The sequence below is a fragment of the Bufo gargarizans genome, chromosome 4 (assembly GCF_014858855.1).
Source record: "Bufo gargarizans isolate SCDJY-AF-19 chromosome 4, ASM1485885v1, whole genome shotgun sequence".
Lineage (NCBI taxonomy): Eukaryota > Metazoa > Chordata > Amphibia > Anura > Bufonidae > Bufo > Bufo gargarizans.
Window position 1 is genome coordinate 220110593 of NC_058083.1, and position 12772 is coordinate 220123364.

The window sequence follows — 12772 nt, forward strand, 5'->3', positions numbered from 1 at the left end:
CCGCTCGTGAGCTCCTTCAAACGGAGCTCACGAGCGGACCAGCGAACGCTAGTGTGAAAGGAGCCTTAGGTGTATCCATATAAATGGCCCACCCTGTATAATGTTGTGAGATCAGCTCACAGGAGCCTCATGCGGTCCGGGAAATATGGACAACATACGACCATGTGAAGACAGCCTTATAAGAGGGTTGTCCTGATAATTGCCCTGCAGGTTTATTGGGGATTCAGGTTCAGTGCTGATAGCTTTAGCTGAATCTGGATATTGTTTATTGCAGCCTGTACTCCAGCAGTGTACTGCGGATGGGAAATGCAGCAATCTTGCTCCGTCTCGGGGGAAAGAGAACAGTTTGGATACATTGATGATTCACTAATAACGTTTTCCATTTATTAACTGCAAACCTATATTTGAAATACTTTTATTAATATAACAGTCTGCTTCTATAAATTAGATCTACCATTAGAAGATGATTGTGGAGCCATACTGCAAGATCCACCAGCTCTAACTGATCTGAGTGCAGCACCAAAGAAAGTGAACCCGTATTCTGTGATCGATATTGCGCCATTTCAAGAGGGAGAGCCTACTCCTCTAGAGTCTCCGTCTGCGGAAGACTGCTCTAGTCCTCGGGTGCCAAGTGGTTATTCTGTTCCTGTGCCATGTGGCTATGCCGTCCCTTCCAACTTGCCCTTATTGTTGCCAGCGTACTCCACACCAGTTATAATCCGCAACATATCTGTTGATGAACAAGGTCAGACAGTGAACATTTTGAACGTGTCTTAAAACATTTTACGGTTGTTGTTTTTGAGTGCTTAAAGGCTATGTACTCCTCCTGAATATTTTTTAATAAAGACTAATTTAAAAAATATTTTTAGCACAAAATGAGAAAAATGCAATTATAAAAAAAAAAAAAAGGTGTACGTGGCCTTTAGGTACAGATCCGTGATGATTCCCTGTCCCCCTAGATCTGCTACCTTGACTAGTGGTGACATATCATTAAGAAGTGCGGATGAGTAACCACAGATCACTGGCCAATCACAAAAACAAGAACACGAAGCGGACAACTGTGCCTGAACCCCATGCAGTACTCTGCAGGAAGATAAAAATGCAAGGAGCCTTGGAGAGCCCTTTGATTCTTGCAAGGTGTAAGGGTCCTAGAGGACAGATCCCACCTATCAGTAAATGCCACATTCTTGTGTGGGAAAACCCTTGCTTGAAGTATTTGCTTAGGTACATTTTCTCAGTGTGCAAAATGGTACACCGTAGAAATTACAGTGGCATACAGTGTGCAAATAACAAGTTATATAGGGTTCCCAAATAGTACTGTCAAACATTGTTCAAATAATAGTGCCATACTGTGTCCAAATGACAGTGCTCTCACACTCGGAGCCATGTGCTTCCTCATTTATCTCAAGGCCAGAGACTTGTTCGTTCAGCCAGTCACCTAAAGGCACATTTACATGTGCTGAGCAGCAGCAGATTGTCGGGAAAGAACGCGGTCGGCTGCTCGGGCAGTGGAGGTAAAGCGCTACATTTCCATGCAGCAATCTCCTTCACAGTATGAGGGAGAAGGACCGCTATTGTGATTGCTTAGAAAGCACGATCTGCTGCCCAGAAACGATAATTTAGGTGTCTGCTCGAATGACAGGACGTTACGATGAACAAGCGTTTCGCTCATTCATCGGGTGATCAGTGGCACCTTTGGACGGGCAGATTGTCGAGAACGAGCGTTCGAAGGTTAATCTAAATCCACCTTAAGTCTTGGTACTAACAGATCATAGATGCTTTTACAAACAATTTAAACTTGTATGCAAAAAGGAGAGCTCCGGCACACGACTAATACTGATGCCCAACATGGCCAAAATTAAAGCTCCATACTGGCAGTCATTGATGGGCAGCGCCGATGGCTATTAAGGTGCTTGTTGTTAATAACCCCTTAGGCTCCATTCTCATGTCCGCAATTGTGGTCTGCATCCATTCCGCAATTTTGCAGAACGGGTGCGGACCCATTCATTCTCTGTGGGGAAGGAATGGATGTGGACAGCACACAGTGGGGATTTCTGGGGCCATGTGTTTCTATCCAGGACCTGGCATTTTCTTATTTGTATACATGGGCCCACTTAAAAAGTAACTACATGTTAGTAAAATGTTTGATATATCATGGTGATGTGAAAGGTTTTCATTGGAGGAGGTCGGAGTGCTGAGACCCCTGCCGATTGCTAAAATGAGAAGTAAGAAGCACTCAGGTGAGCACTGTTTTTCCTCGCTGCTGAAGACTGCCTCATGGACTTTCTGTTGAGGCTGTCTCCATTTCTGTCTTTAGTAGCTAGGAGAGACACCGCTCAGCCTGCTCGTTGTTTTAGCCATTGGTGGGGGTCTCGACACTGAAACCCCCACTAATCAAACTCTTCTTCCTAGGCCAGTGACATTTTGTTCATTTGTCACATGGCCTATTTGCAGCTCAGCCCTATGCAAGTCAATGGGGCGGAGCTGCAGAACCAAGCAGAACCACTATTAAGGGGATGGTGCTGTGCTTGGTAAGCTGTAAGGAGCCTGCGGTACTCTCTGGAGATCCACGGCTTCCTCAAACAGCTGATCGCCCAGGATGCTGAGTGTTGGACACCCGACCATCTGATATTGATCCCGAGGATAGGTCATCGATATTATACTCTCATAAAACCCCTTTAAAATTGTGTTAATCCTTCCTTTCCTCCTCTTCATCATAGACTTTTATTCTCATGACAATAAGTGTATTGCAGTCTGCAAACTGCGGAACTGCAAAACACTGTTACCGTCACGGTGGTGACCCGCTGACTTAATGGGTCCATGCTCAGCATGTTGTGGCGAAGTATAGGACATGTGTTATCGTGTTCGGCTGCATGGATGCGGAAGCACACGGAAACCCTTTCATCTGCTTCAGCATGTGTGCAGTTGTTTGGCAAATTATCAGGAATGAACATTACAGCAAACGCTCGTTCCCAATAATCTACCCATTTAAAGGTGCTGCCAATCACCCGATGAACGAGCAAAACGCTTGTTCATTGGGTGACATGATTGTTCACACAGTACATGAAAGGAAGGTTTCTGGGCAGCAGATCGTTCTGTGTGAACAGTGATCTGTCGCCCAGAGACCACGAATCTGCGTGAGGATGAGCATTGGTAGTAGCCATCACTACTACTACATCATACAGTGGGGAATATCCCTGCATGTAAATGTCACTCCTCACCTCCACTGATGAGCAGGCAATTATCAGGAAGGAAAAAGTCCCATTCCGATAATTGCCTGCACCATCGGCACATGAAAATGACTAACTGCATCAGTAAGAGCGATTGGACAAGATAAGAGGCATGAAGTCGTACTGTATACTTTTAAGGCAGTCTTGATTTCTGAACTGTCACCTAGACATTAAGGGATGTTCTGGTCACCATTTGCAGGCGTTCAAGAGGAGGTGTCTAATCCTCACTTTCATCTTGTGGACGTGGACAACAATCATATAAGGTATACAACACATATTACAGTTTGTGTGTCTCTTTTTTCTTTCTATACTGTCATATATTTTATATGTGAGGGGAGCTCCATCCCAAATTTCAATACGTTTTCGGGTATTCTTACATATTCCCCCAGAGGAAAGACCAGAAAACTAAAACAAGATGTGATCAGACACTGACTAATATTGCTGTGTTACATATTAGGCCCTTGTCCGCTTCCACCGTTACACACGTGGCTGTATGTATACTAGATGTATAGCGTCACCTAATGGACATACATAGAGCTCTACAGCCACTGAACAGCGAGGCTCGTTTTCTCCCTTTATTCTCAAGTATATGCAGTTTGGATTACTTTACTATGTTTAAAGGGAACCTGTCACTGGGATTTTGTGTATAGAGCTGAGGACATGGGCTGCTAGATGGCCGCTAGCACATCTGCAATACCCAGTCCCCATAGCTCCGTGTGCTTTTATTGTGTATAAAACCCGATTTGATACATATGCAAATTAATCTTAGATGTGTCCTGTCCCTGACTCATCTCACGTACAGGACTCCTCTGAGGTTCATTTGCATATGTATCAAATCATTATTTTTTTACACAATAAAAGCACACAGAGCTATGGGGACTGGATATTGCGGATGTGCTAGCGGCCATCTAGCAGCCCATGTCCTCAGCTCTATTCACAAAATCCCAGTGACAGGTTCCCTTTAAACATAGTAAAGTAATCCAAACTGCATATACTTGAGAATAAAGGGAGAAAACGAGCCTCGCTGTTCAGTGGCTGTAGAGCTCTATGTATGTCCATTAGGTGACGCTATACATCTAGTATACATACAGCCACGTGTTACCGGTGGAAGCGGACAAGGGCCTAATATGTAACACAGCAATATTAGTCAGTGTCTGATCACATCTTGTTTTAGTTCTCTTCTGGTCTTTCCTCTGGGGGAATATGTAAGAATACCCGAAAACGTAAACTTTGGACTCCATTTGAGCCTGCTTTCCATCTGTGCGCACTATTTTCTGCAGGAAACAATAGTGCGGTAGAGTAGGCGATTGTGTCATTGAAAACAAATGCAACAGAAAGCAGGTCAAACGGAGTACAAAATGTCATTTTTGCCACATTGAATGAATCTAATGTAGGATATGTGCGAGTACGGTTTTAGATATTCAGACATATCCCCCCGACAGAAAGCTCCCTGATGTGAACGCAGCCCTTATATCCTGCAGGTGCCTGTACTGTACTCGCGTGGTATCTCAGGAATGAGTCTTATGTTGCGGTTATGTTTATACTCATCCTGTATGCTTCTGTTCGCCATGATGGCTTTACATTCTCTCTGGTGCAACACTATTTATTTAGTTACAAGGGCATTCTATCTACTACTAGATAGTGTTTTATTTTTTTAAATTTATTTATGATTTTGATAGTTATCTTGTTCGGGTCATGTATTATATTCATCCCTGTGAAGGGGCCCTTGGCTTTATCAGGAATCGGGGCCATGGTTCATGTATATGTATTAATTTTTATTTTATTTTATTCAGTCTGTCTGGTAATGTGTTATCTTACATATATTTCATGTGCTTTTGGGCTGTATATTTTTACCGTATTTTCTGTTGTCATACTTGGACAAGAATATGTCAGTATTGTGGTGTCACTTCCTCATTACAGTGAAGATTTCCAAGCCTTCAAAGAAGAGGACGTGTTGGCAAAATGGGTGTCCGATCCTGCAAATACAGAATGGATGGAGAGTAAATACAATGACTTACATTATCTCCACACTTCTTTATTCTTTATAACTTGCTTCCTGAACATTTTCCATCTCACATCGTTGCCTAACCTTATTCTCTTCTGTTGCGTCTTTGACGAGATTCTTTCAGGCAATGTAATGTAGTTCTAACAGCAGAGCTCTTGGCTCTCTCGACTTGCTGGTGCAGTATTAGTAGTTTGTATTTAGTGTTTTGTCTTGTGCCATTCCTTTGTTATTCCTCTTGGAAATATACGAATAGGTTTAGCACTGGGTCATTGGTCTGGCATTGTCCAATTTAGCGCCAACCATGTCAGGCTGAAAATGGTAACGCCTTAATGTCCGTTTTTCATTCATTTCCAGGAAGAATAGTTCTATGTAGAGTTCTTAAATCATTGGTATTTCCTGGGGAGCACAAGAGTTTACTAGAACAGACATGTCAGGAGAGGTGACAGCAGCGTGATATGGTAACAGACGTAGTGTGTGCGGTCAGTGCTGTGAGGAAGGAGTCTGCTGTATATTGGATCCTCTTCTCCTACCGCTGATTGACAGCTTTCTCTCTATGCACAGTAATAGGAGAGATCTCTCAATCATTGGCAGGAGGATGAGGGGAGTTAGCATGTCATGAATGCATCAGACTCCTTCCTCTCCGTGCTGAAGTGACAACATACACCTGGTTACATAATCCTTTTAGAGTAAAGGTGTCCTTTCAGCAGGTCCCTACTTTATTTCATTTGGTTTAGATGGCGCATTTTGTGTAACTACCAGTTGAGCAGCAGTTGTCCCATTTAGCCATTTCTGCAGCAAGATGGGACTAAGCGCTGGCCCCAGGGGTCTGGGCTTATGAAGGCATCTGAGCGGGCCTGAGCTCCGCTGTTTCCGTAACTCCCATTGTGGTGAATTGGAGATTGTTCTGCTGCGCTTTTTGTGTAGCACTAATTCACTATAATGGGTGAGTGATGGCCTGCTCAGCCGTTTCCATAAGCCCGACCATCTGGGGCTGGCGCATAGTCCTATCTCTCCAAGGAAATAGTGAGATGGAACAATCCCTTTAAGGACACTAAAAACAAACATGATTATTTTGGTATGGGTGCTATCCTGTGTCTTTTCCTCCTTTTCGTCATTTCTCATCAACTTCCCGTCATTTTTTTCCCAACTGCTGCTTTCACTGGCAACTACGATATCCACTGTAGTCACTAGCTGCACCCTGTGTCAAGTGGGCACTTGTCTCTTTAGGCCAAGCTGAGCCGTTGGTACAAAAATCCTCATATTATTTAGTTGATAAATATATATATTTTTTATGTTTTTAACATTGCCCTGATTAAAATCCATGGCACTTCATGACACCAGGGCATGCTACTAATTTACATTTCAGTAGCTTGCCCATAAAATAGGTTTCTGGTATAAATACAGTTGATGAATATATTACCTTGAATGGCTATTTTTTTCAGTGCAGAAGTTTCCATGCCCTATGCAGTGCATGAACTCTGCCTCATCTGCTGGGCTCCATATATTGCGTCATAAGTTACTATATTCTTGGCATTTATACAGCATTTTCAATGTGATCTGAAATGTTGCCCCATCGGTGGCTGCCAGTACCTGGTGTACCCTGAATATTGATTTATTTTCCTCTTTCTTCCTCCTTCTGTATTTTTTCTTCCATCAGACTCATAAGGCTGTACATACTAACTGCTACGTGGTGACATTTGTTTGACATTTTATATTCAATGTGTACAGCTATGATATTGTACACATTTTTTATTACTAAACTATATTTCCTGTTATTTAAGTATGTATGTGATTTGCTTTTATGTTCTTTCTAGATCCTGATGAAGTGATTTATGATGACGTTCCAAGGGAAAACTCTGATTCAGCTACAGGTATTCCTTATGACAGTGTGGTCTTTAAAGCCAAAAAAAAGGGAAATTTAGCATCAAATCTGTTTGTCAGTATTTATTTAAAGAAGTCCTCGAGGTTTCCTCCTTACCAGGGCTCATTTACCTCAGTATATGTATGCTCGCCTTTTTTTTCTCACTGGTGGTCATGAAATATTTAGGTATAATCACTGGAATTTGTCTTTCTTGTGGGAGAGTTGTGTTTATATACAGCAGTCAATCTGAGGAGACAGAGCTGCACTGGGAGAGAAAACTACAGCCTAAACCAATGGTTAGGGAGGACTACCTTAGACTTCCCTATAGGGTTGATCTTGCTGCGTGCAAGGACCCCTCTCTTGTAGCAATCTGCTGTGCCTTTATTGGGAAATTCCTTTTTATGCTAATTCAATTGCCGGAGCACCGAGAGGTGAGCCTAGCCCCTCGGAGCACCACTTCACCACTACCTTTAGGAAGTCCCATATCCTGAGATCTGGACTGCGTTGACTAAGACCTTTCTGGTACATCTGTGAGATTTCAGGTCCAGGCATTGGAACAGTGATGATGCCTTGCACTGAACTCTCACACGTACGCTGGCGAGAATTTAGTTGGCAGAGAAGGGAGAGCTGAATAAGATCTAATGCGCATGCACTGACTGAACTCTCGCCGACACATGTGCGAGATTCCTGGGTCAGGCATAGTGATGGTGGCTGGCCCTATTAATTACTGGGAGAGAGAGGAGGTGACTAAGGCAGAAATGCAGACGTTAAGTGGTGCTCTGAAGGGCTAGGCCTCGCCCTTGGTGCTCCGTGCACCTCAATAACATAGAAATAAAGGTAGGACATTTTCATTAAAGACACATCATATTGCTGCAAGAGAGGGGTGCTTGCACTCAGCATGATCACCCCCAGCCAGGCAGGATGCCTAGTTTACTAAGGTTGATCATGGTAACAGATGCTCTAAGTATTTTAGTCCCTTCCATTTCCCAGGCTCGCATAAAAAAATCTATTACTGCAGGTATGCACCCCTTTATTATCTCAAAATAATTCACAAAAAGAGGAGAATGCTAAAAAAGGACCAAAATAACAAATGTTTATTATTAAACATTTGTTATTTTGGTCCTTTTTAGCATTCCCCTCTTTTTGTGAATTAATTTTCCATTTCCCATAAACCAATGCATTATATTATTTTAGATACTGAGGAGATGATTTATGATGATGTGGAGAATGGAGAGGAAGCTGGAAACAGCTCTTTGGATTATGGATGGAGTTCTAGTGAATTTGAAAGCTATGACGAGCAGAGCGACTCAGAATCTAAGCATGGTGCCCCAATCTCTTTCCTCAGAGGAGGCAGCAAGAGACATGTAAGTGTGCTATTCTCCCTCGACCTCTTTACATCATACTGCACTGTTTCCTTCTATAATAAAGGGAACCTGACTCTGATTTTAAACCTGCAATATCGGTGAAAATACATTTGGAGATTACCAATTCTGTATTCAGATTACTAAAGACATGTTGGCTGGTCGTTGACGAAAAATTAAAGTATCTGGTTGGCATATGCAGCACTTAACCCTGCCTTGTAGGGCATGTAGTGTGTACAGAAAATGTAGTTAACTGTTACTGCCACACCCTGTTCTGTGTTACCCATCAATTGAGCAATGGCCAGGTTCACATAGTACAGTTTTAGTGCTTTTTTTAAGCTAAAAAAAACCAGTGGATGCAATAAAAAAAAAAAAAGTACTAGTATATACTGTATTTCCCCAGTCGTCTCCATGACAGCACATCCTGAGACTGACTTCCTCTGATAGGACAGGAACAAACACAGAGCGGTTAAAAACCCCACCCCTACCTCTCATCGCCAGTGTTTTTTCCCGTCCTGCCAGGGAAGGAAGACCAGAGAGGGGCTGGGAGCTCTATGGGGTTCCTGACAGTGTCTGTAACTCAGCAGGCTTTTACCTGTACAGACCGAGGTCGGTTCTGGTGGCGCGGCTCTCCCTCCTCCTGCATGGTCTGTGCCCGGGCCTCTGGCGATGTTGTTGGCCCCGGTGAAGTTCTCTCTTGTAGCGGTCCAGGAGGGCTATATGCGGAGTGGCAATATAGTGGCTGGAACGACGCTAGGACACGCTTCCCTCCAGCCGCGGGGTGGTGATGTCGGACACAGAGGGGGAGTGGCTTTGCGTCGTGACGTAAATCCGGCGCATGCCCGTTGTATAGAAGATTGCGCCTAGCAGTTTTCACCCCTGGTTGTGCCTTTTGGCTTTCTGGTGGACGGGACCTGTTGATGATGAGTGCCCCTACCACACCTGGCTCAGGATCGGAGCCTCCCACTTCCAGGGTCCAGTGAGTAGCCTGTGTCAGGCACCCTTCTTGTATGGTTGTTACCCTGTAGTGGTTGACCCTTCTCTCCCTTATATGTTTCAGGGAGAAAAGGAGTCTTCCTCCTCTATTAAGGTTAAGGCCAGGAAGTGCGGCTTGTGTTCAAAACGTCTGCCTTCTTCTGGGACTAAACCTTTGTGTAAAGAATGTACCGCATCGGTTAAATCTGAATCCACTAGCCTGTTGGAAGACATCAAATCCATGATTCCAATTCAGTAAATCCTGATCTTTCGGATACTGATATCTTTGATTCAGGACTATAATAAATCTGAAGCCACTGAACAAATATATCACCTATCGCAGATTCAAGATGGAAACAGTAGGGTCTGCTGTAAAACTCATCAAGAAAGGGGCTATGATGGCCACGATAGACCTCAGGGATGCATACTTTCACATCCCAATCCAGAAAATAAAAGATAAAATAAGATTCGCAGTCCGGCTGGAAGGAAGGATCTATCATTATATTAAACTCCCTTCCTTTCAGAATATCTTCTGCCCCTCGCATCTTCTCCAAGATCATGGAAGAGGTAGTGGTCTTCCTAAGCCAGAAGGGGATACTAATAATTCTGTATCTGGACGATCTTTTAGTCATAGCAGAAAATACGGATCTTCTTCATTCCCATCTTCAGGTGGTTCTTTCTCATCTTCAGGCCCTGGGCTGGATAGCCAAAAATCCAACCTCCTTCCAGACAATCGGAGAGTATTTTTGGGCATCCTTCTAGATTCCGTCCTCCAGAAATCTTTCTTACCTTTTCCCAAAGATCCAGGATCTGCAGCTCAGAGTCCAGCAATTCCTGAAAAAAAAACATTTACTCGATCAGAGAGGGCATGAAAATTCTAGGACGCCTCTCGTCCTGCATTCCCGTGGTTGCCTGGGCTCAATACCACATGAGACCTCTGCAGGACATCGTCCCCAGGAAATGGAACAGGTCTAAGTCAACCCTGGACCAGAGGATATCTCTAAACAGGGAAGTAATAATCTCCTTTACAGTGGTGGCTCAGAGACGAGAATCTACAGACGGGGGTTTTCTGGAATCAGGAAGACGTTTTCTCGTTGACAATGAATGCCAGTTCCTGTGGCTGGGGCACCCTTGCAGCCAGAAGTTCCTTCCAGGGGACTTGATCCGAACCTCAAAGGAGGATGTCGTCCAATTACAGGGAACTTCAGGCAATATGGGAAGGTCTCAAAGCAACACAGGCCCAGTCAAGAAACCGTCATGTACTGGTCCACTCGGACAACTCCACAGTAGTGGCTTTCATACGACATCAGGGAAGCACAATGCCCGGTCATCTTCAGTGTCTCTCAAGACAAATTTTCTCGTGGGCAGAGACGAATTTAAGATCTCTCGCAGCGGTGCATCTAAAGGGCTCCCTCAATATAAGGGCAGACTTTCTCAGTCGGCAGAGACTAGATCCAGGCGAGTGGTCTCTTTCTCAAACAGCCTTTCGGAAGATCCAGGTTCATTGGGGCAGTCCGAGTCTGGATTTGTTCACATCAAAGAAAAACCACAAAGTGTCTCATTACTTCTCCCTCAACCCAAGGGATCCTTGTGTGGCGGTAAACGCCTTCACTCAGGATTGGACTTCGGGTCTTGTTTATGTTTTTCCCCCAATTCCGATGATTCCGAAGGTCCTGCAGAAATTCCAGACCGAGAAATGTACCCTAATCCTGGTGGTCCCCTTTTGGCCCAAAAGGGGCTGGTTCGTTCATCTGCGATCCCTCAGCCGGGAGTATCCAATTCTGTTTTCTCCGACAGAGGACCTTCAAACGCAGGGTCCAATCAATTATCCGAACCCCAGGCTTCTCAAGCTGTCAGCCTGGTTACTGAACAGTCCATCCTCCTAGGTCTGGGTCTATCTCAGAGGGTGGTAGGTACCATAATGCTCACTAGGAAGTCCAATACCTCTAAGGCATATCTTAAGGTTTGGAAGAAGTTTGCCTCCAGTCTACTCCCAATATCCCTCTCATTCTGTATTTCCTTCAGGATAGTTTGGATATGGGTCTCTCCCCAAACACTCTAAAGGTGCAGGTGTCTGTCCTGGGTGTCGTTTATAACACCAATTTTTATGATTTCCCCTGGGTTTCTAGGTTCTTGAAAGCTGCAGATAGGCTGAACCCTAAAATTAAGAATATGGTAGTTCTGTGGAACCTAAATATAGTTATTTTAGGCTTGTCAGATTCCCCGTTTGAGCCTCTAGATTCTCTGTCTATCAAGTGGCTTACTCCTAAAACATTTTTGTTTTGGTAGCAATATCCTCTGCAAGGAGAGTATGTGGACTTCAGACCCCGTCCATCCAAGAGCCCTTTTTAGGACCTTTGAGGATAAGCTCATATTTAAACTAGACCCCAGTTTCCTCCCAAAGGTATTATGTACATTTCACTCTCGTTCCCTCGTTCTGTGCCAATCCCAGAAATGAACAGGAAGCGAAATTCCATAATCTAGATGTGAGAACGGCCGTTCTTTATTATTTAGATGTTACCAGAGAATAGAGGATAGACAAAAATTTGTTTGTACAGTTTTTTGGCCCTAATAGAGGCAGGAAAGCGGCAAAGAGCTCTATACTCTGTTGGGTAAGGAATGCTATTCCGGAAGCATATAGAGCTTCCGGTAAAGAACCTCCTCCTTCTCTCAGAGCCCATTCAGTGAGGGCAGTGTCTACATCCTGGGCCGAAAGGGCCTCTGCCTCCTTAGAGCAGATTTGCAGGGTGGCCACTTGGAAGAGGGCCCATACCTTCACTGAACATTATAGGCATGATGTATTTGCCAATGAGGACATGGCCTTTGGACGCAAGTCCTGGGTGCTGCAGTCCCTCCCAGAGTTTGTTTTCACTTTTTTTTTAGTTCTCAGGATGTGCTGTCATGGAGACGACTGGGGAAATAAGTATTACACTGACCGGTAATCCGGTTTCCTGGAAGTCCCCCTAACAGCACATATTTCTCACCCTATTCTATTCTTTTCAGGCTCTACCCTTTATCCTGGTTTCCATTAAAATACGATGGCGATGAGGGGTAGGGGTGGGGTTTTTAACCTCTCTGTGTTTGTTCCTGTCCTATGAGGAAATCAGTCTATGGATGTGCTGTCATGGAGACTTCCAGGAAACCGGAAAAGTGGCAGTGGGTGTTATTGTCCGAATGCTAATGACCACTTTCATTATGGAAGTGGTTTTCAGCATGTGGGAGGTGCGGGGAAACGCTGCGCGGCTGTACTCACCCTCCCTGATGTTCTTCAGGGCCCTGCTCTGCACAGTGTCCTTATGGTGTACAGCATCACAACGTAGTGCATGTTGGCATGCACCAT

The 12772-nt window shown here is 44.3% G+C and overlaps 1 protein-coding gene across 3 annotated transcripts in view; it reads left to right on the forward strand.

Moving 5' to 3' along the window:
* ARHGEF10 (Rho guanine nucleotide exchange factor 10) overlaps positions 1 to 12772 on the forward strand; it is a 172467-nt gene that overhangs the window by 41118 nt on the left and 118577 nt on the right. For all 3 annotated transcript variants that reach the window (XM_044288945.1, XM_044288946.1, XM_044288947.1), the window contains exons 4-8: positions 449 to 745; positions 3430 to 3493; positions 5151 to 5230; positions 7050 to 7106; positions 8291 to 8460. In XM_044288945.1, coding sequence (XP_044144880.1) covers positions 449 to 745; positions 3430 to 3493; positions 5151 to 5230; positions 7050 to 7106; positions 8291 to 8460 — 668 coding nt within the window. The remainder of the gene's footprint in view (positions 1 to 448; positions 746 to 3429; positions 3494 to 5150; positions 5231 to 7049; positions 7107 to 8290; positions 8461 to 12772) is intronic.